Source organism: Lissotriton helveticus, chromosome 8, assembly GCF_964261635.1.
Source record: "Lissotriton helveticus chromosome 8, aLisHel1.1, whole genome shotgun sequence".
NCBI lineage: Eukaryota > Metazoa > Chordata > Amphibia > Caudata > Salamandridae > Lissotriton > Lissotriton helveticus.
This window is the reverse complement of record NC_136069.1, coordinates 1,683,842,410-1,683,864,746: the sequence shown is the minus strand read 5'-3', so window position 1 is coordinate 1,683,864,746 and position 22,337 is coordinate 1,683,842,410. Positions and strand designations below refer to the sequence as shown.

General features: G+C 47.2%; 1 protein-coding gene across 1 annotated transcript in view; it reads right to left on the bottom strand.

Annotated features, from left to right (window-relative positions):
• Positions 1–22,337, bottom strand: part of LOC144774088 (transient receptor potential cation channel subfamily M member 2-like) — a 95,853-nt gene that overhangs the window by 58,107 nt on the left and 15,409 nt on the right. Inside the window, exon 4 of the mRNA XM_078659114.1 lies at positions 21,584–21,744. Within this exon, the coding sequence (XP_078515240.1) occupies positions 21,584–21,744 (161 nt within the window). The remainder of the gene's footprint in view (positions 1–21,583; positions 21,745–22,337) is intronic.

Below are 22,337 nucleotides of genomic sequence, written 5' to 3'. Positions count from 1 at the left end.
ATGATATTTGTGCCCATTTTTGCATCTTTGTTCTTTTAAACCCTTTCTCTGGGACTTTACTCCTCTTCTCTATTCCTTTATGCTTTCTAGGCAGTGTGTCTAGTACTGGTCCCAGGATTTCTCTTCAAAGGCAGTGTTGAGTCCTTTTTTTCTGCATTTTATACTTCTGGAAGCCCATCCAGATGAACTACAGGGGGGATTTGCCGCTGTGGCTATTTCCTCCTTGGGGCTCCATCCTACAGACACTACCTGCTTGAGGTACACTTTTTGGTGGCATCGTCACTACTAAAAGGGGTCACCCTTTTTCTTAAGCAGGCTAAATCTGTGGAGATCAGGCCATTCAAAACATAAGCAACACCAAAGGGAATTATGAACGGAGTGCTGAACATTGTAAGCACTCACTCCCAGGCAACTGATCTGGGTTAAATCCATCATTATTCTTTAGCTCACTCCGCCATCCCAGTTTAGACATGGCCATATGTAAATCAGTCTTGACCCTCTGCCTCATGGGAACAGTCCAGCCCGAACTGCCAAGCCATGTCTTCCCTGGACTGGAAACAAGCAAACTGGAACCGGTTTCTGGCTAATCAGCTGTCATCAGCCAGGCTAGCTTGAATCCAGTGGCAAAGTGAGCAAAGGACCCACCTCTGGGCATACCCTGCCAACTTAGGGCGAACAAAGCAAAACATAAGACAGTCCCAAAAATCCGCCCAGGCATTGGCCAAGTGAGAGTTTGCGATGATCATTACTTAGTCCCAAAGAAGCAGATGGAACAATCTCAGGATCTGGCCTGACACAAGAACCAGGGGCGGCTTGAGGATGAGGGCATTGGGGCTCTGTCCCCTTTGTCCCCCCCCCCCCCCCTGCAGTACAGGTAAAAATAAACTCACATTTGTTTGAAGCGACAGTGCTTCTTTTTTTCACAACACACTGTTCCTGCTCACACTTGATCTTGCTGGCAGGAGGATGAGGCTCACGGTTGCTGTCTTTAACAGGCCTCCGACAATCATCAATACCTGCCAGAAGCCCAAAGCTTGCACTATGTGCCATGTTGATGACCTCACAGCCCTGAGGCTTGTGTGATCATCAGTTTGGCAAAGACATAGCCTCAATGACAAATCCCCACCCCTTGATGACGTGGAGGTAAAGTTAGCCCTGGGTGTTTCAGGGTGGAGCTATTTTGAGCTGGGGCTTCCCATCAATCAGGGGATGGAGAATATTGTCACCCCACCCTTTCCCAAATCCTGCAGGTCCCCCACCCTATGACGAGGTGGGAAAACGTCGATTACACGCTGCAGGCAGAAAACTGGGAAATCAAGTCTGTGCAGTTTTGAAAGTACTCTGCACAGACTTGCATTCCAGATTCAATGGAGCCAGAGTGCACACTGCAGGTGGCGTGTGCATCAAACGTAGGAGCCTAGTTTTCCATACAGAAGGGTGACTTTCAGCCCTGATTTCTGAGATTAACATGCACGTGGAGCAGGTAAGTAAAGTAAAATAACTTCACGGCAGCTGGGGTAGCAAGTAAGTAACTAGCTCGGCCCTTCGTAGCCCAACTTAGTGAATTAAGACACATTGCAACATCAGGGCACTACTTACACTGGGGTCTTTGGGTGCAATACATCATTCGCCCTAAACTGTAAATAGAAACCAGCACATTTATCAAACATGAAATGTAGCGTTCTGAGCTGAAGGTTACAGTCTGAGGTATGTGAAACTGAAAGTAAAGACATAAATTAATTTCATACAAAATGTTCTAATTTAAGCGGGAAAACAACAAGAAATGTTGGCTGTCAGAATTTCAATGTTTTAGTTTTGTTGTGTGAGGATCATTATTCTAGTTTGCCTCCCCGGTGATTGACATCATAATGGTGTTTCCCCAGGGTCATCTGATGTAGGGTACATACCATGAATAGACGGGCCAGGTGTGCAGTTCACAGGCTACTGTGACAATAAGCACTGCAAGCGTGGCTCATCATTGAGAGACTGTTTGGTAGCCCTGTTCTCCCTCACACCACAGCCCGGGGAGTGCAACACTACACAAGTGTCGAAGGTGGTTCAGGGGCACACACTCTGTCAGTGCCACGGATCCGGCGTGAGGCCCTGTCAGCAGACGCCACTGTCCCTCGTCACTGTCTATCCCTTGAGGTGTCAGATGGCTCCACCCACTACACTCAAAGTTTCTGCTGGGACAGGCCCCTCATCCACTCATCATGTATGGAAAAACATCGATACTGAAGAATTAATATATTGCTTTTACTTAATTTTAGAGAACAATTAATTACCCTAAATCCAGTTTTTAGGCTGGCACATGCTGACCATTGAAGCGAGGACCGCGAACATTTATCGGCTCAAGATACAACAGCTGACCGGTAGGCAGTGTTGACATTTGGAATATCAGAACAATTCATTTACAGTATAAAAATGGACCCTCATCTGAGAGAGAGGGGAGTCTATCTGGGATTGAGGCGCCATTAGGCGCTTGAGGCTCGGGGTTACCATATATACGACCCTTATAGGATCTTATGATCATTGTTCCTTTGCCCTTGTCCTGAGGAGGGCGAGAAGAACCCAAAGGCTGAAACGTGTCTGCGTCAACGACATTCACTTTGGAGGAGTCCTCACTAAACTAATAATGAGTGATTCATAAAAAACTTATTGTGACACAAGAGAGCTATATAAAGGGCACTTTTGCCTCTGTGCACATTCTGACTACTTCTGAGTGTATCGCCCAGAATAAATGGATAGACACTAGTTATAGAATAAGTATCTTAAGGAATTGGCATATTGCATTATTGTTTGTTTTGTATATATATATATTTAAAAAAAAAATATTTATGTATGTCTTTGTGCAATTTATTGTCATCAGGTTTGTTTGAAGATCAATCCCATTGTGTATACTTGCCTTCATATTAATTCAGGGAATATATTTTTGCAGGTCTAAAACCAGAATTTAGGGTAATTATTTGTTCGCTAAAATAAAATAAAATAAAAGCAATGTATTACTTCCTCCGTATCGATGTTTTTCCATACATGATTGTGTCCTATACACAGATTCAGAAAGGAGAGTTGGGTATCCCCCTTTTGTATATACATTGTCCACTTATCAGCCCTGCAGCTGGTCCACCTGTAGAGGGCCCCTAAGGTAGAGAGGGACCTCTGTCTTTCACTCTGGTGCCACAAACCCACCCAGTGCCACAACACCACACCACATGCTGCCCGCAGACCTTACAGACTGTCCAGCTTTCCTTCGCGCAGAGCACGCGACATCATAGAGTGCTACAGTACCTTATCAGGTGGTACCAAGAGTGCTGCCCAGCAAGAGCATCCATATTTGCCAGGGCAAAGTGACCTCCACTTGCTCGGTGGCTATACGCGCCATACCATGCCTATCAGGGGATGGCGTTGCACCTTCCTCTGAGGCCTCCAGTTCCCAAGACGCTGGTCCAGACAGCATCGACACAGCTGCTATGGGGACCGGTTAGGGTCTCCAAGACATGCTTGCACCTATGCCCTTCAGCACTGGGCACACCCAGGAACCCTCTGCCATAACCCACAAGGACACACAAAAGTACTACAGCTGAGCGCAAACCAGTCAGAATAGCATCCATTCCTGCCATCGAACCATTTGTCGTCTCTGGCGCTCCCTCTCCGCAAGTAGCAAAATAGTTCTCATGGGTGGAACGCCTCGAGAATTATTTTGCGGCCATAGGCCTGGACTTTGACAGATGTCACCCCATGCTCTACATCTAAGGGGTGAGGCCATCGATAAGCTCACGAAGACCAAAGAGGAGGGAGGTGGGCCAGACAATCACCTACATCACACTCAAGCTGCATTCACAGTGCACTTCGAACTATGAAAGGTTCCTGCTTCGACAAGCTCATCATACCCCAGAGTAGTCAGTAGACAAGTTTTACGCCCGGCTGCAGGGGCTAGCATCAACATGCACCCTACCGGACAAACAGGATACAATCAGGGCACACATCATGCGAGCGAACACATCCTCCAAGTGCCTCAGATGCCTGTGACGGACATCCTGACACTAGGAAGATCCAAAGAAATTTCCAAATCCTGGCAGCCCACATGGAAGCAGCCCTCCAGCCCTTTGTGAAGACAGAACCTATCAACCATGTGGTCCAAGCACCCACACCAACCAAACCAGATCGACCCAGAACCAGCACGGCACCAGTGCAAAGGGGCCACCCCACACACTGGAGTCTGCCCCTGAAAGGGAAGAATTGCTCCGCATGTGGCAAGTTCAATTACTCCACAAAGGTCCACACCCAAGCCCAGAAAACCCCTACGGAAGTCAGTTAAGCAGGTGGAAGCCATCCAGCCACAATAAGAAGACATGGACGATGACCTGTCAGAAGGAATGGTGCATGTAATCCGGGCCGCTGTGCCTACCCAACAAAAACACCTCACTGTGCCCCGCTGCCAAATCACCACAGAGCTGGTCGACACGGGGACCTCCATCAACATCATGCCATGGGCCCTGCGCCAGACCTTGTCAGCACTACCGCCCCTTTGTCCCACAGTCAACACATGCCTTATTCTGGCAAGAGCATTCATTGCCACAATTGCAGACAAGGACCAAAATGTATGCCATGAAAAGGAGGGTCTGGCATGCTAGTGAATTGCCATACAGCTGAAAGCCTCTGACTCAACCAGTTAAACCCGTTCACATTTAGAATTCACGCCAGTGCCGGAGACAGCTCATTGGAGAATTCAGCCATCTATTTAATAGAACTGGGTGCCTCAAAGGCAGGACAGTCTGCCTGCATATTGACCAGCCAGAACAATCGGTTGCGCTGAATGACTGACTCCATGGTCTAAGTCCATAGTTGTAGAGAAAAACAAAGCAACCAGGAGAGGTGAAGATATGTATCAATATGGGCATCCTACATAAAGAATAATCCTTATTTGCAAAGCGCGATCATATCACCACTTAATGTTTCAAGACGCTGGGAGCCGTTGGGGAGAGTAAGTGAGCTATTGCCCAGAGTCTCATGCTGCTGAGCTGAGCTGTCGCTGGTGCCAGGGATCAAACCGTGATCCCTGCGCTCCGGAGTCAGACGCTCTTGCCACTGCGCCACACCTCTCCCAATACGATCATCAAACAACGACACCTGGCGTCAATGGTGGATGACATTGTAGGAGATCTGTCAGGGTTGTTGTGGTTCTCCAAGATGGACTTGAGGTCAGGTTACACCCAGATCCTCCTAGCACTGAAATCCCGACCAATCACCACCTTCTCCACCCAAGCTGGACTCCGGTGCTACAAGCGCCTTAAGTTTGGCATCTCCAGTGCCGCCGAGGTATTGCACTATATATTAAGAGATGTGCTAGCAGGCCTCCCAGGTGTGCCAAACATCAACAATGATATCCTCATACAAGCCCTTGCCCTGGAAGGGGACCTCCAGAGGCTATAAGCTGTCTTAAACAGAATGCAGGACAGCTGGCTCACACTCCGCTGGAAAATAGTGCTCCTCAAAGGGGATATATGCTTCTTTGGATATTGATTTGCCACAAAAGGCTATAAGAGCAGCTCCTGCAAAAGCCCAGGACAAAAAGTCAGCGCCTGCTGCCTCCATGGTGACGGAGGTGAGAAGCTTCTTAAGGATCGTCATATATTGCAGGCGTTTTATGAAGGACCTCACCACCCTCACTGAGCCCCTCAGTGACCTCACTAAAGAATCAACCCTGTGGTACTGGGGTCAACAGTAAGAGGAAGCCTTCCAAGCGACCAAGCAAGCGTTGTCTGAGCACACCACTCTGGCATACTTCGACCTGAGTAAAGACACTGTGCTATCTGAAGAGGCCAGGCCCACTGGCCTGGGAGCAGCACTCTTACAGAAGCAGACCTGCAGAGGGTAGACCCCCAATGTGGATGCCAGCCAAGCACTGACGCCAACTTCGTAACACTACTCCCACATCGAAAAAGAATGAATTGCAACTAATTGGAGACGTCAGCATTTCCACCTCTACTTATATGGTCATCCCTTCACAGTGACTACCGACCACAAGTCACTAATCCCTCTCTTCAAAGGGTCTGTCTTGAAACCACCTCTGAGGATGGAGAAGTGGATACTCAGAATACAAGAATATCAACCCTCTGTGGTATACAAGCTGGGATCCTACAACCCTGCCTATTCCCTGTCCAGACACGCTAGACCAGCAACCAGCCAAGAGACAGAAGAAGCAGCAGAGGTAGAAGCATACATGAGGATAGTCATTGAACAGTCCTGACTCTCCCTATCTCACTGCTAGACATCAACAAAGCCATTGAGAAAGACGGCTGGCTTCAGCTGGCCATCACGGTGACCTTGTCATGGACCTGGGTGACCCCAAGGCAGGACTTCCGAGGTGAATGGAAGCAACTCTACAGATCCTATCTTTTCTGTACCATGTACCTGACAAGCTCACAGTCGCTCAAGAAGGATGCCTGCTGAGGGGAACTTGACTAGTCATCCTGTCAGACCTGACCCAGCGGATTATTGACTTGGCTCATGGGTCCCACCAAGGGACGGTGAAGACAAAAACAGACTCCATTGAAAAATTATGGTTCCCTGGTCCGGGTAATTAGGTTGAGAACATGGTCCAACAATACAGCCTATGCCAAGCCACTGACATGCTTGACTCGCCTCCCCTTGTCACCACAGAGGAGATACCATTGTTCTGAGTCAGCGTTGATTTTGGGAGCCTCCTGGACGGATTACACATGCTGGTCATTTTCAATGATCACTCCAAGTATCCAGAGGTGAAAATAGTGAAGTCGACATCTGCGGAAGATATTCTGCCCAGACTGGAGAAATTCATTGCCACCCATGGCCTGATAAAGGAGTTGAGAGCAGACAATGGTCCACCGTTCCAAGTCAAGAAATCACCAGCTACATTGCCTCTTGAGGTACACGACACAGGATGATCACCCACAGGTGGCCACATGTGAACAGAGAGGCAGAATGTGTAAGAAAGTGCCCTTTTTTACATGGTCACCCCCACTTTTTCGCTCACTGGTACTAATGTTGTTTATTGGTAAGTGCACTGGGACCCTGCTAACCAGGCCTCAGTGCCAGAGCTCCTTCCCTAAAAACAAGACACATTTTCAGTTGTAACCCAATTGGCAAAGGCTTTAGCACCCTGGTAAGTCCCTGGTAAGCGGCACCTATGGTACCTAGGGCAGGGGTACCAAAAAAGGTCCCTATGAGGTGCAGAATGCATTATGCCTCCAAAAAGGACCCCAACAAATACTGCATGCAGACTGCCATTGCAGGCTGAATTAAATGGTGCAAGCCATTTTCCAAAACACGACATGGCACACTCCTTGTGTGCATTGCCCAAACAGCCCTGAGGCAGGGTGCAATATACTACATGTGTTGACAAATCTTAATCAGCAGATATGTTCCTTTCGATGTCTAGTTCGATCACTAGATAATGCAAGTGAACAGGAAAGACATCTTCAAGGCATGTACTGGGCACTAGTCACTATGAGTTACCCAGCTACATGATGGTTTCACTGAAACCTATGATGTTTGGTGTCAAACATCTTGTCTTGATAAATCTGTACTGATGCCAGCATTGGATTCATGAAGCCAAGCATCCAGAGGACATCTTAGAGGTACCCCCTGAATCCTGCCAGGCTTCTGGGGGCACATGCATCATTGATAGCTTTTGCGATTCTTAATTTGCGAAAATTACCGAATCGCAAATTAAGAATTGCAAAATGCTATGCATCATTTTTTTCACTATTTATTTGCGAATCGGTAAAAATCGCAATTTTTACCGATTCTCAAATAAATAGCGAATTCCAAAGTGCATTTTCGCAATTCCCATTGATTCCAATGGGCCAAAAGGCCCATAGGAGTCAATGGGAAGGCAGTTAAGAATTCGCAATTTGTTGATGCATTCCACGGGTGCAGGGGGGGGTCTAGAGGACCCCCCCCTGCACCCCTGAAATGTATTTGAAAGTGCATGTTTCACACACACATGTCCTAAGGACATGTGTGTCTGTAACATGACACTTTAAAAAATGCATTTTTTAGTTTTTGTAAACATTTTCGCAAATTAACACGAGGTTCAACCTCGTGTTAATTTGCACTTCCAAATTCCAAATTCGCAATTTTAGAAAAAATTATGCATTGCATTTAAGGAATCGCACAAATGAGATTCCTTAAATGCATTCGCTTTTTTTGGAAGTGCAAAAAAAAGCGAATTGTGCAACAAAGTTTGATGCATCCCAAAAATGGTTTTTGCATTCGCAAACGGACGATTTTACCGATTCGCACCGTTTGCGAATGCAAAAACCAATGATGCATGTGCCCCCTGGTGTGTGGGCTGGCTGGTTTAACATCTCTACAAGTTACTCCAGGGGCCAGGAAATGGCAGTGGACAACATTAAACCACAAGATCCAAAGCAGAAGACCAATGGTTGAATTTAGAAGACGCCGGTGAGCTGCTGAGCCCTCTTCCCCAACACTGACCCGGAACAGAGAACCTCCTTCCCAGTCCAAGCCCATGTCTGGTGCCGGAAAGCCCCCATCCAGACAATCAGAAGCTGTCACAAAACTGCCCAGACAAAGGTTTGCAGCCAGGGTCCATTGGAGGTTTTCCAAGGCGCCATCTTCGCCACAACCCAACACTTCCTTGGCGTAAATCAAAGCCTATTGTAATCTCCACTGTTTTCAAGCTCCTGCAGGTATGAAGCAAAGTCAGCTCTCTATTATCTTTATATGTATTACATAGATGCATACATACAAATATGGGTATTGAAACACATGCGCACAGAAGCGTGTCTTGCAAAGTTTCAACATCCAAAATGGTGCAAAATGTTGTTGTTAGTCTATAGGTGCGTTGACTTTTTTATATTAATTTTGTTTGAATACCAATTGCTGCTCAAAGAGGGACAGTTCACTGCACAATATAACAAATGACATTTCTCAGACACCAGCATTGTTCTATTGTTACTCAAGTAGGGTCTAGATGAAGTAAAAATTTAATGTACTTCACAGTTTCTTTATTGCATTGGTGGTTTCACAAACAATTTCCTTTTGCACACGTGAACTGAGCAGTGACTCAATGTGGATACGTGTTCAATAAACCCCGCAGATCCCAATTGGTGTAAAGTTAAGTATTTCCAGACGGCTTAATTTGCTTCAGTGGGCCATTATCACACAATTTGAAGGCAATAAGTTCTAATGTTTGTGTGTTTGGGATGTATGCGTGTGTGAGGCAGTGAGTGAATGTTTGTGTGAATGGAATCTTTGTTTAAGGAAAGAGTTTACACTTTGTTTTAGGGTGAAAGCAGGATAGCTTGCTTGAGTAAGCAACATTAGAATATATCTCTGGTTGAGAGAGGTATTTATATGTATGAGAGACAAGTTCATTTTAAGGGTGAATTGAGAAACATGCCTGCCCCCACCTCGCCGTCACTGGACTGGAAGGCATGTAAGGTTAGTTCTCATATGTGTTGGTGGCATGGGGGCAATGAGGAATGTAAAGATAAATGTCTTCTTTTACCCCCAACAGTCTTTGCTATTGGAGAAGCAGTATGTGATTTCCCACTTCAACTTTGTTTGAGAATTGGGGCTTTCCAATCCAATCCAAGAAACTTTTTTTTCGATCAGAGTAGACCATAAAAAGCATTTGACAATAAAATCACAAAACACAAACAGTGCATAAGAATAAAAAACAAAAATATTTGGAACTGACCAACATTAAAATTCATTTCACAGTAAATAATTCAAAGAGAAACAAATGAGGGACTACTAATCAACGTCTAACAACTGCCCGATCATAATTTGCCAACCACAATTATTAGAAAAAAGGTGGCCATGTGTTATTATGGCTGAGATACCCGCCACCCCCTCTCGACACAATCCCCAAGGATGGGAAACCGAAACGGTTCTGAACTTTTGGAAGGCGGGAGGGAGTGACCCTCCCGGCCGTATTTATTAAAATATGAAACAAAATCAAAACATTAAAATAACAGTTTCATATTATGTACAATTTCATTTCCACATTACGATGTTTGGCTAACTTTAACAGATCTCTAATACAAAGATTCTCCTAGCCGATCCAACATCCTACAAAACATTTGACTTGAAATTGTACATCCTAACGTTAAGGGCCAACGGCAAGGTCGTAACCGGTGTCAGATCCCTAAACCAGAAATACAACCCTCACTTGTGAGAGGACCAACCGCACAGAGGCGTACCTCAAGTGCATCTACCAATTTCCCTTGGACTTGACGGGGGCCCCAATGAACTCGACGCCATTTAACGGTCGTCCGAGGACTCGTGTGAGGTATCTAAGAGGTAGCGTAAACCCCCTCCCGAACCCCACACAACTTACCCATCTGCCGTCGCAGATGTCCTGGCCCCGGGAAATTCCCCAGGAGGGCCCGTAGCCCCTCCTATCCAGGAAGGGGCCTTGACCACCTTTCCTTTCCTTCCGGCGGCCTATCCTTAGACGGGACCGCCTCCCCGTTGAGGGGCCAATGGCCACCTCCCCCGAGCGCTCCCATCCGTAATGGGTGACGCCCCCCCATAGGGATCTTCCAATTACTGCTCACCGATCATGACCTTACCGCCCGACAATAAATACGACAAATTTACCTAAATTACTAAATCACGAAACAATTATAGCCTATTAAAGGCATGATTACTGATCAACACCACTGCAAAATCCTTTATTTGCACAACATACTGAAATTTACCCTCTTTATTGCATACTCAAAAAATTATCACGACAAACGTCACAACCTGTAAGAAAATAGAGTTACCACATCAAAACTTTATTTCAAAACAACTAGCTGTCCTCAGGGGCTGGTGGGTGGGTCGAAATTGGCTCTTCGTTCCGTCTTGAGCTCACGTGCAGTGGGGAGGTGCAGCTTCAGAGCACAGGAACGAGAGGATGTTTTCTTGTCTTGTTGCTTCTTTTATCCGTCTTCGGGGCGGGCGTCAACCCGCCCCCGCCCGCCACCGAGGGCGTGGCCGAGTGCGTCAGTGTCTAGGACAACCCACTCCAGGGCGGAAAAAGGCGCGCCCCGGCTACGCCGCTTCGGGCATACCAGCCGAGACTCGCCTCCCGCCCAAGATGGCTTCCCGGGGGGATCGTGGTACTCCACCATACGTTCGGGGGGACCAAATGGTCGCCCCTTTCCATATGGCTGAGATACCCGCCACCCCCTCTCGACACAATCCCCAAGGATGGGAAACCGAAACGGTTCTGAACTTTTGGAAGGCGGGAGGGAGTGACCCTCCCGGCCGTATTTATTAAAATATGAAACAAAATCAAAACATTAAAATAACAGTTTCATATTATGTACAATTTCATTTCCACATTACGATGTTTGGCTAACTTTAACAGATCTCTAATACAAAGATTCTCCTAGCCGATCCAACATCCTACAAAACATTTGACTTGAAATTGTACATCCTAACGTTAAGGGCCAACGGCAAGGTCGTAACCGGTGTCAGATCCCTAAACCAGAAATACAACCCTCACTTGTGAGAGGACCAACCGCACAGAGGCGTACCTCAAGTGCATCTACCAATTTCCCTTGGACTTGACGGGGGCCCCAATGAACTCGACGCCATTTAACGGTCGTCCGAGGACTCGTGTGAGGTGTCTAAGAGGTAGCGTAAACCCCCTCCCGAACCCCACACAACTTACCCATCTGCCGTCGCAGATGTCCTGGCCCCGGGAAATTCCCCAGGAGGGCCCGTAGCCCCTCCTATCCAGGAAGGGGCCTTGACCACCTTTCCTTTCCTTCCGGCGGCCTATCCTTAGACGGGACCGCCTCCCCGTTGAGGGGCCAATGGCCACCTCCCCCGAGCGCTCCCATCCGTAATGGGTGACGCCCCCCCATAGGGATCTTCCAATTACTGCTCACCGATCATCATGACCTTACCGCCACAGGCCGGATAGTTCACCGGCTATCCGGACCCCCCACAACAACTCCTGCCTAAAGGTCATGTTATAAACTTTTTAACCAAGCTATGAGGTCTCCTATGAGTAACTCATTCCCCACCCGGGACAAATGAACACCGTCCCCCAAATACATACTGTCCCCTCTGATACAACCATGCGAGACAGAATGCAGAGTACTTGAACGAAACAATCTACTCACTTTGTTATTTATTTTCCTTACTGAATGATTCAGAGCAGAAACAGAAATAGCCCCCCGCCACACTTTTCGTGGGATCATGTGGGACCATGCAATTGTGCACCCTGGAACTCTCCTTGCCAACCAACTTACTGTGGAAAGCATTGCCTCAAGAAGAAGTCGTCTACCAGTGGCCACCAAATCGTTGCCCCCAAGATGAACTATGATTATAGACGGCGGTGACCTTGTCCGCCCTAACAAATCCTCGAAAAAGGTCTGAAACTGGTCAATACAGAGCCCGCCCTTTCCGTGGAAGGACACACTGTACCCGTATTCCCCAGCCACGTGAATCATGTCACCTGCTTTGAATACGTCCGCGGCACGCCTCACGTATGAGTGGCCCACGACCCACACCTCCTTTTTCCCAGCCGGTGATGTCTGACCGCTGGTCCCCATGTGTCGGGTCGACTGCACAGTCCGCCCCGCCTCGTAGGCTTGCGCAACTGAAAACCAAACAAAACAAGAAGCGTGAGTACATCATTACAGCTTCATAACATGTGCAACCGCACATACCTTTTATAACAGTTCGAAGACCAACGCCCTACACGTTTTACTTCTTCTACACTCAGACCCCTGGCTGTAGCCTCTGTAGCAGCCCCTATTCGAAAAGAATGGGTCCCAAACTCGCCGGGGTTCAAGCCCGCGGCCGAAATCGACATCGCAAGCACCCGCTGGAACTGAAACCTTGTCAGTGGGGTGGTGTCAGCGTGTCTCAAAAAGGTCCCCCCCCATGATGCCACTCTCTGCGCTAAATATTCCTCTACGCAAACCACAGGGCACATGGGGGACCCGGGAATCCTCTGTATGATTATGCAGTCCCCAAACGCACCCTGATCGGTTTTGGACCTGACAAACGAGACAGTCATTGTCTCCCCCTTGACCTGAACGTGCTCTTGGCACAATCCCCCCATCGTATCCCGTTTGTTCCTCGCCACTAGTTCGCTTACCCGCATAGCCCCATGGAATGCTAGCGCAAAAGCGGCTCGGAATAACACTGTCTCATACTGTGATGAACACGTTGCCGGGAGTACGGAAAATAACAGGGCCAACCTATCCAGACCTATCGGGCGCCTCTCATCTGCTTTGCGACCCTCCAGGCGTTGCCACCCCCGTAGCGCTTTCTGGACTACGAAAGACGCTGTCGGGTCCTGGATCCCATGAGCCCTTGCCATAAAGGAAATGGCGGCCCGATGCCTCTGGGCCGTAGCTACTGATTTGCCTGCCTGATGTAAAGACAGCAAAAATTTAACGACAAGCTCCTCCTGGCCCCAAAGCTCCCCCCTAGCAGAACCCAAAAAGGACCAATAGGAACGAAACGCCCCTTCGTATGCCTTCCTTGTCCTGGGTGCTAAACTCTCTCCCACGAGGTTTTGTAGTTCGGGGCACCGAGAGACCAGAGAGCTTCGGGAAAGGGTGCTGCCACCGGGTCCGCTGCGGGCAGAAAACCCCAGAAGGCCTGCATATGGAAACGAGAAAGCGCATCAGCCGCTTGGTTCAATACCCCCGGGACATGTCTTGCCCTAAAGAGCACATTCAACTGCATGCACAATAACACAATTTCTTTAAGCAGTCTCAGCATCCATTTGCAACGTGCTGCCTGACTATTGATACACTCTACCACGGTCATGTTGTCAGACCAAAACACCACAGACTGATCCCGGAACCCCTCAGGCCAAGTTTTCAGGGCCACCAAAATAGGGAAAAGTTCGAGAAAAGCAATGTTCCTCGTCAATCCGCACTCATGCCACCATGACGGCCATTTTTGAGCCGTCCATTGTGTGCCGAATATGGCGCCAAAACCTATACTCCCCGCCGAATCTGTCCACAGCCCCAGCTCCTCAGAGGACACCGCCGGTTTTATCCAGACAATTCGACCATTGAAATCCGCAAGAAATGCCAACCAAATGCGCATGTCCTGGCGAACCTCTGCCGAGAGCCTTGTGCGGTGATGGCCCTCCTTCAGGCCGACCATGGCTTGTGCAATCGAGCGGGAAAAGGGGCGGGCCATCGGCATTACTCTCAGGGCAAAATTCAACTGGCCCACCACTTGTTGTAATTGATGCAGTTTTACTTTAGTCTCACTGATACATGTTTCAAGGGATGCCCTGAATTTCAAAACCTTATCTCCTGGTAGTCGAAAACAACCCTCTACCGAGTCGAGCTCGATCCCCAGAAAATCGAGGGAAGTCGAGGGACCCACGGTCTTACCTGGCGCCAATGGCACACCAAATTGGTTCATCAAGACACAAAATTCATTTAAAGCCTGTCCACATTCTGGATCCCCGGTTGCCCCCAAGAACAAAAAATCATCGAGATAATGCATAACATGTTGAAAACCCGTCTTCTTTGTGAAGACCCATTGCAAAAAACAACTGAACATTTCAAAATAGGCACAAGATATAGAACATCCCATTGGCATACATCTGTCCATGTAATAGCGACCCTGAAACCTAAAACCAAGGAGACGCTGATCGTCTGGGTGTACCGGGAGCAACCGGAACGCTGACTCGATATCTGATTTTGCCATCAGCGCCCCGGGCCCCAGGCGATGCAACATGGCGACGGCCTCATCGAAAGATGCGTACCGCACCGAACATACTTCCGGGTCTATCGCATCATTCACAGAAAGACCCCGTGGGGCTGACAAGTTATGTATCAGCCGAAACTCACCCGGGTCCTTCTTGGGGACCACCCCTAGAGGGGAACAAACAAAATTATCAACCGGTGGCAAGTCAAATGGACCGGCGACCCGACCTCGAGTCACCTCCTTCCCAATCTTTGCCTGTACCACAGCCGAATGCTGTAGGACCGATAGTTGATTCGTACAGTTAGCTACACCCTGAAAATCCCCCACTGGGATGCGGAAACCATATGAAAACCCGTTCCGCAACACCCCAGCGGAAGCATGATCCGGGTATTCACTGAGCCAAGGAATCATTGCCATGGTATCAATCGGAGTAGGTAAAGTCGCCCCTCGGACTATTTCAGACCTGTTTGGCGCTTCCCTTACCACCGTTATCACCCGTTTTGGCTCTGCACATGGACTCAGGATGGGATGGCTGCCCACACCCCCCACATTCATGTCTGAACTTGCACGACCCCTGGGGCCTCGTACATTTACCTCTGTTAAAATTCCAACAGATTCCCCTTTTACCTGCGTTGCCACTCGTCTTCGAGTGGTACTCGCTACCTGCACCCGTCCGAAAGGGGGTCCCAGAGTATTGGCGGGAAGATTCACCCCCGCTACTCCCTGACAATGGTACTTTTAACATTCCAGTACTCTCCATTTTTTGCCATGACACGGAGTCGTAACAATCCCAAGTCAAAACTGGGTCATGTTCCTTAGCTTTTCTAAAAATATTGTCATAGCAGAACCACTGATTGCCCCCATACGCTACAGAGTACTCCATGATACGCGATTGATAAATAGGCAACTCGGTCAGCAACTCGGGCCTGCGCTCACCCATGATGGAGGTAAAAATGCCCCACGCTCTGCCCCAAGTACCAATGTTTTCGTCAACCTTAAAGGCGGCCATTTTTGCGCGCCAAACACTCGGATGCATGAGCTCCTTTTGGCTCTTAACATGCTCCATCTCGTAATGGTCGGTAAGCAAAGAAAAAATATTAACATACTTATTCGCCCAAATCTTTTCCTTAATTTCCAGTGGAACATGCTGAGCCACCTTCTCCCTTCGTGAAGGTACAGACCCTTCCCCCGCGATCGGCAATGGCCGCTTACCTGAACCAGAAGCTGCATTTGCCGCCGAAACTGGGCCCGTTGCATTTTCCGCCGCCGTAACTGGCGGGGTAACAGAAGCTGGTGTCTTCCCAGCCTCCCTAGATTCCCGCAGTTGTCTCATTACTGCCCGGGCGTCGTCAGCCGTGGTGCCCTCGTTTTCTTTTCCCAACCACGCTGCCAATTGTGCCGCTAACTCGGGAGGCATATCCTCCCTGGTCACGGGGGTGACCACCACGGGGATCGGATTCCCCCCCTTCGGCACCGGGGTTGGCTCCTCAAGTGGGGTGTCAGGGACCGGAGTTTCACCCCCAAGCGTCCCCTTTCTGGACCTCTTGCCTCTCCCACCGGGGACTACTCCCGGCAAAGGCCGTTTCGGTCCTCCCTCCCCGTTCGTAGCCGCCATCTGCTTCTTCAAATCGGCTACCTCCTTCATGAGCATGCGGAGCATCTGATCGGTACTGACCCGCTGTCCGACTTTCTTAGGCATTCCCAGACGGATATCTGTAAGACAAAAAGAAAGATTACAACGCTCGAAATTGGCTCTTCGTTCCGTCTTGAGCTCACGTGCAGTGGGGAGGTGCAGCTTCAGAGCACAGGAACGAGAGGATGTTTTCTTGTCTTGTTGCTTCTTTTATCCGTCTTCGGGGCGGGCGTCAACCCGCCCCCGCCCGCCACCGAGGGCGTGGCCGAGTGCGTCAGTGTCTAGGACAACCCACTCCAGGGCGGAAAAAGGCGCGCCCCGGCTACGCCGCTTCGGGCATACCAGCCGAGACTCGCCTCCCGCCCAAGATGGCTTCCCGGGGGGATCGTGGTACTCCACCATACGTTCGGGGGGACCGAATGGTCGCCCCTTTCCATTCGGTGCTGTCCAATTTCATTTAATTAATACTGTAATTTATACAGAATATAAAAAGGATTACAATTAAGCTGAGAAATGGTTAAAAAGTAAAAAATAGATAAAATGTGGTAACATATACAATATGGGAGCTCTATGCTTGGGGTATTAGATTTAGCAGCAGCCTACGTCTAATCCACATAGAATTCAAATATCGGGACACAGCAAATACAATAGGTGGGTGAGTATCGGTTCTTAATAGTCTATATGCCTCCATACACTGCCTAAAACCTAAATTTCTGCAAAGTGGGACAAGCCTTTGCCGTCTGGCAATTTTTTAGCCAGGACAAAAAAAAGACATGAATGTCGGACTCATCTACACTATTGCAGACGGGGCACCCAAGGGCGTAGGCTTTTGACCATTTATTGGTAAAGGCACAAAGCGGCAGGGTCCCCACTCTAACCTGGATCTACAACTTTCTTGCCATAGTAGGTTGTATATCATCCAGAAAGAGCTCGACGATATACTCAGCTTTAATATTTAAAAAGTCAGCTGTTATATGGCCAGTTTTGGTGTTCCCCTGAATGTCGGCTAATTTGAGAGATCTATAGGCTCTAACTAAATCTGGGCGTGAAATTGACGGGCAGACTGACTCAGGGTTACTCCATAGGTTTTGGTTGCCTATCCTATAACATATCTCCCTGATATATGAAAACCATGGTAGTTTGCCCACGCCTGGAAGACTCAAGATCTTAGTTCTAGCTGGTAAGCTGCTAGTTCTGGGGTCGCCCACAGTCTACGCCAATATGTTAGCAGTCGCAGTTCCACCTCCTGGACAATAAGTCTAATACCTAGGTCCATGAATAGAGGGGTGAGAGGGGTGCTTGATGAAAGTCCGAGCACCTGTCTCATAAAATTTTTCTTGGTTTTGGACAGTCCATCAGAAAAGCAATGTCCCCAGAGTTCAGCCCCATACATTGCCGCACTCCTCACTTGTACTTTGTATATCTCTGCCACAGGAGTGACTATTTTGTTGGCAGAATTCTATCTTTTCCGCCAGCTGTCAGAGCTAACTTAAGGCTTTGGCTAACTGTGGGCCCCACTCAAATGATTCGGCGAACGTAACACCAAGGTAGTAAAAAACTGAGACACTTTCTAGGAAGGTGCCATTTAGGGTTGGGCAAGATGTTTTAGCTGGATTAAAGACCATGAATTTGGTCTTTAGTGTGGTAATTTGAAGCCCCCGATTATTACCAAATATCACAAAACTATCTAAAATCCTCTGACCAATGGGGAATTAGATAATAGCAGAGTATCATCTGCAAACATCATTGCTGGTACCTTAATTTGCACCAACTTCGGTTCATTGTCTTACTTTATCTCATTTAATTGGGCAATCAGAGCATTAATGAATAGACAGAACAAAGTGGGGCAAGTACACATCCCTGCCTTACTCCTCTGTTGAATAAAAAGCGGGGGTTAGTTCCCCAAATTTCCCCATACCTTACTTGAGCAAAGTTGCCAGCATGTAGTCTTAATCAATGTCAAGAGATATGTAGGGATTCCCAACTGCTTAAGGACTTCCCATAGTTTAACTCATGGGACCAAATCAAAGGCAGATTTCAAATCGATGAATATCAAATAGAGGCTGCCACCCTCTATTGACAGTGTCTTCCAATACAACAATTGGAGCCTAAAGATTTAGTCGATGGTGGAGATATTTTTTCTAAAACCAGCCTGATAGACACTCAGAACTTCACACTCCTCCATTCACACCTGAAGGCGGTCAAGGAGAATCCTTGCAAACAATATCTGAGTGCATCAATCAGGCTGATTGACCTGTAGTTGGTTGGGAGGAGAGGTTAACCCTTTTTGAAGACTGGAAGGATTTCAGTCCCTAGTCAAGTGTCCGGAATTGCCATACCTCTCAGGATAGCATTAAATATTGCCCAAAGGTAGGGATCCCATACTTGTGGTCTGCCCCGAAATAGATCCACAGGAATCTTGTCTAGGCCTGGGGCTTTACAGAGGGGGAGCTTCCAAATTGCATTTAGGACTTCTAATAAGGTAAACCCTAGAGCTTCTTCAAGAGGAGTCCAACCGGTTATTGGGGATATTTAATCTTTTAAGACTATTGCTTCCTGGGTGGTGTATAAGGCTTGGAAATGTAGTTTCCAAACATCTGCTGCAATATTAGGCTCCAGTGCTGGCTACCCTTTGCGACTATCTGTGCAAACTAGTGCCCAGAACGCCTTCATATCTCTATTAAGTAGGGCTGTTCTAATGTCATCCCATCTATGTGATTCCCACTCCTTCTTTGCTTGCATAATACTATCACGATAGAGGACCCTCATTTGTTTAACCAAGGGCCTGTCCTTATTTTTAATAGTGGCCAAAGAACTCCCTTGGCCTTGCGGCAAGTGCCATTAAACCAGGTTTGTTTTCCACCCTTTTCCACCTTGGAATGTGTCAAAGGATAAATATGTTGGTCATACTGGTTGTCAGTCCTTCATTCAATGTCGCTATCCTAACAATATTTTGGGGGGGGTCTAGTGCTGTGACAGCCTCCTCCAATTCCATTAAAGGGGAAATAGGGAGAATAATGCGGCGATCTTGTCTGGTGACTGCTTGACTGTTTCCCACCTAATTCTCCTTCGGTTGTTCGTAAGTGTTAGAATACAATTTACAGAAGTGCGGCTAGGCATTGGATTATGAATATCAGGGATCTCCAGCTCCATGGTCAGGGCATGATGGTCGCTGTCCATTCTTAGGAGGATGGCAAAATCAACTACCCAGTGCCATGATCTTGTTTCTACCAGGATATAATCCAACAAGGTGGCTTGGCCAATTCTGATAAAGGTTAGCTTCCCAGGTCTTTCTGGCGGTCGTTGCATCGTAACGAATGTTGTGCACGATTAAAAAAATCTATTTTGGACACATAACTTGTGCCACTAATACACCCATTTCCTAAACATGGGGTTAGAATATCTCCATCCTGACCCTTTATCTTAGCTTTGACACAAATATTCAGCCACAGGAACTGCTCCCGGATGATAAAATGACAGCCGCAACTTTCTGTTAAGGTTGCGTCCTGCCAATCGGAGCATCCTGCTGGTGAGCACTTTCACGAATTACCTCAAACACATCGTGATTTACTCACAATCACTGGGAAACCGCCACAACTTTCCATTCAGGTTGCACCCAGCCAATCAGAGCATTCCCATTGGAGTGCGCTTATGTGATTTACCCCAAACACATCATGATTTAACCGTGATTGCTGCTAAACCATTGTGAAATATTCCTGGCCAGAGAAACAAATATATTGTTCAGATTTAATTTCACAAAAACTACTGAACAGATTTGCACCAAAACACAAAAAGCACAATCTACTTAACAACATTTACCTTTCTGCCAAATTTGGTGAAATTCTGTCCAGAGGTTCTGGCTGTAGGTTTGACAGCGCGTTCCTATGGCAATGAACATTACAAATGCACCCTTATTTTGCAAGTCTATTTCTCAGTTCCACTGCACGGAGCACCCCCAAACTTTCCATGATGCACAGAGCCTACTTTGACACTTTTTTTTTAATTGTATGAAGATTGGGCAAATGACGCCAACTTTATAGGAAAGTCATATAATGCTTTTACTATGGAAACTAGGTCCTAACTATAACTACTTACTGGCGAATGCCCGTAGGTAATATATACCTTGATGCATGGTAAGGGCTGGATAGTAAAGGCAAAGTTGTAAAGGCTTTTTCACACTTAACAAATTATGAGTTTCACAGCCTCAGTAGAAGAACAATGTGAATTAATATTTTCATGTATAAATGCATTCTATGATCTTTGCATACTGGACTACATCAATAGGCAGCTCCTAGAAACATAGCACAAGTGAGCCATGATGTTATTAGTAACACTGGGGAAACAGCGTTTACAACACTGTTAACAACACAATGCTATTACAACGCGATTCTTACGACTGCATTGTTACTACACAACCCCTTTACATCGCAAGTCACTACAATGACTTGCTGTAGAGTGCGCCAAGGTATTGGATATGATATCCAACACCTTCCCTGCTGTTGCGCAAACTGGAGTAGGAATAGTAAATAATACTATTACTAAGTCCAGGGCGCCCCCTACAACAAGTCGATGTAATGACTTGTGATGTAAAGGTATTGCGTACTAACAACGTGGTAGTTGTAACGACCACGTTGTAAAAGTACGCAATGTAATAGCGTGCGTTGTAACATGCTATATTCATAGCACTGTAGAGTGTTTATATGCTTTCCCAAGATCCTTTTCCATTTTATTTGTCAGCCATATTTTATGTGGCTGTTCTAATTGCCTTTTTGTTAGGCTCTTTGGTTCAGTCTTTCTGAGGGTCAAGATGCATATTTCAGCTCTCCTCTCAGAGAAAAGGACTGGTGTGTTGAAGTGTTGTAGCTTGGAAAAAGACTTGATTTATAAGAGGGAGAATGTCACATTACTTAAGCACTTCATGTGATCTCAGTGTGTAATATAGCATGTGACACATTTCCTGTCAGCATACCAGGATACTAATGTTGAATATTTTCCTCATGGAATTCACCATGATAAAATCCCAAACTGCCCAAATCTTAAGAGTCCTCCCACTCTCCACTAGTCCTCCATGACATCTACTCATTCAAACATGTTCCCCCCGGTGACCTTTACAATGTCTGACTGTACCTACCACCCACAATCTCTCACATTGCCCTTTGTGTTAGGCTTCTGGACAGCTACCCACCTCCTTTGTCCTTCATATTTCTATGGATCACTTGCATCCCTTGACATTTTTCTTGTGTCGCTTTCACTCACCGCTTTGCTGATCATTCTGGCACTGTTGTAGACGATAGCCCAGGTGGCGATGCCAATGGTGACAATTCTGTAGCTGCTGCTGGTCATGCTGAAGTCCCGCACTGCTTCTCCAACAAGCTTCATCACACCAGCATGGCAGCCACCAGTGATGATCCAGGCTTCTACATTGACAGGAATGTACAAAGAACATGAAGAACATGCTGATCTGAGTTCACAAATTGACTTTTTCAATTTTAATGTTTGTCTCAAAGGCGTTCTTTAGAACCTGAGGAGCTAACTAGTTGTGATACGAGGGTCCAGACCATACAGCTTGCATTCTCCAGTTAGAGTGAAGTAGATGTGTCAATAGATTACTATATCGTATTTGAACGATGCAAAATGCATGTTTCTCAATTGTTCAAAGAAGATGGTTATCCTGTGAATCTACTTGGTGAGAACCATGTGGTACCAATTTTAGATCCTAAGTGGTGCTAACAGTCAATAGGGATCTCGTTTGGGGAAATTTGGGAAATCAGCATTCTTCAGCAACACCTTCTGAGAGTGCAGTGATGTTTACACCAGAATATAGCTATGATCTACTGTAGAATTGAAATCTACCACAACAAATAATATCACAGTTGGAAGACGAGAGCCACAGCTGGAATGAGAGATTCTCTTCAGCCAACTGGAAAGGCAGGGTGGCTAACCTCTTTATGAGGACTTTACCTCCCTCTCATGTGTTTAGGATGAGAGTCTTAATGAATTTCCTAAAATC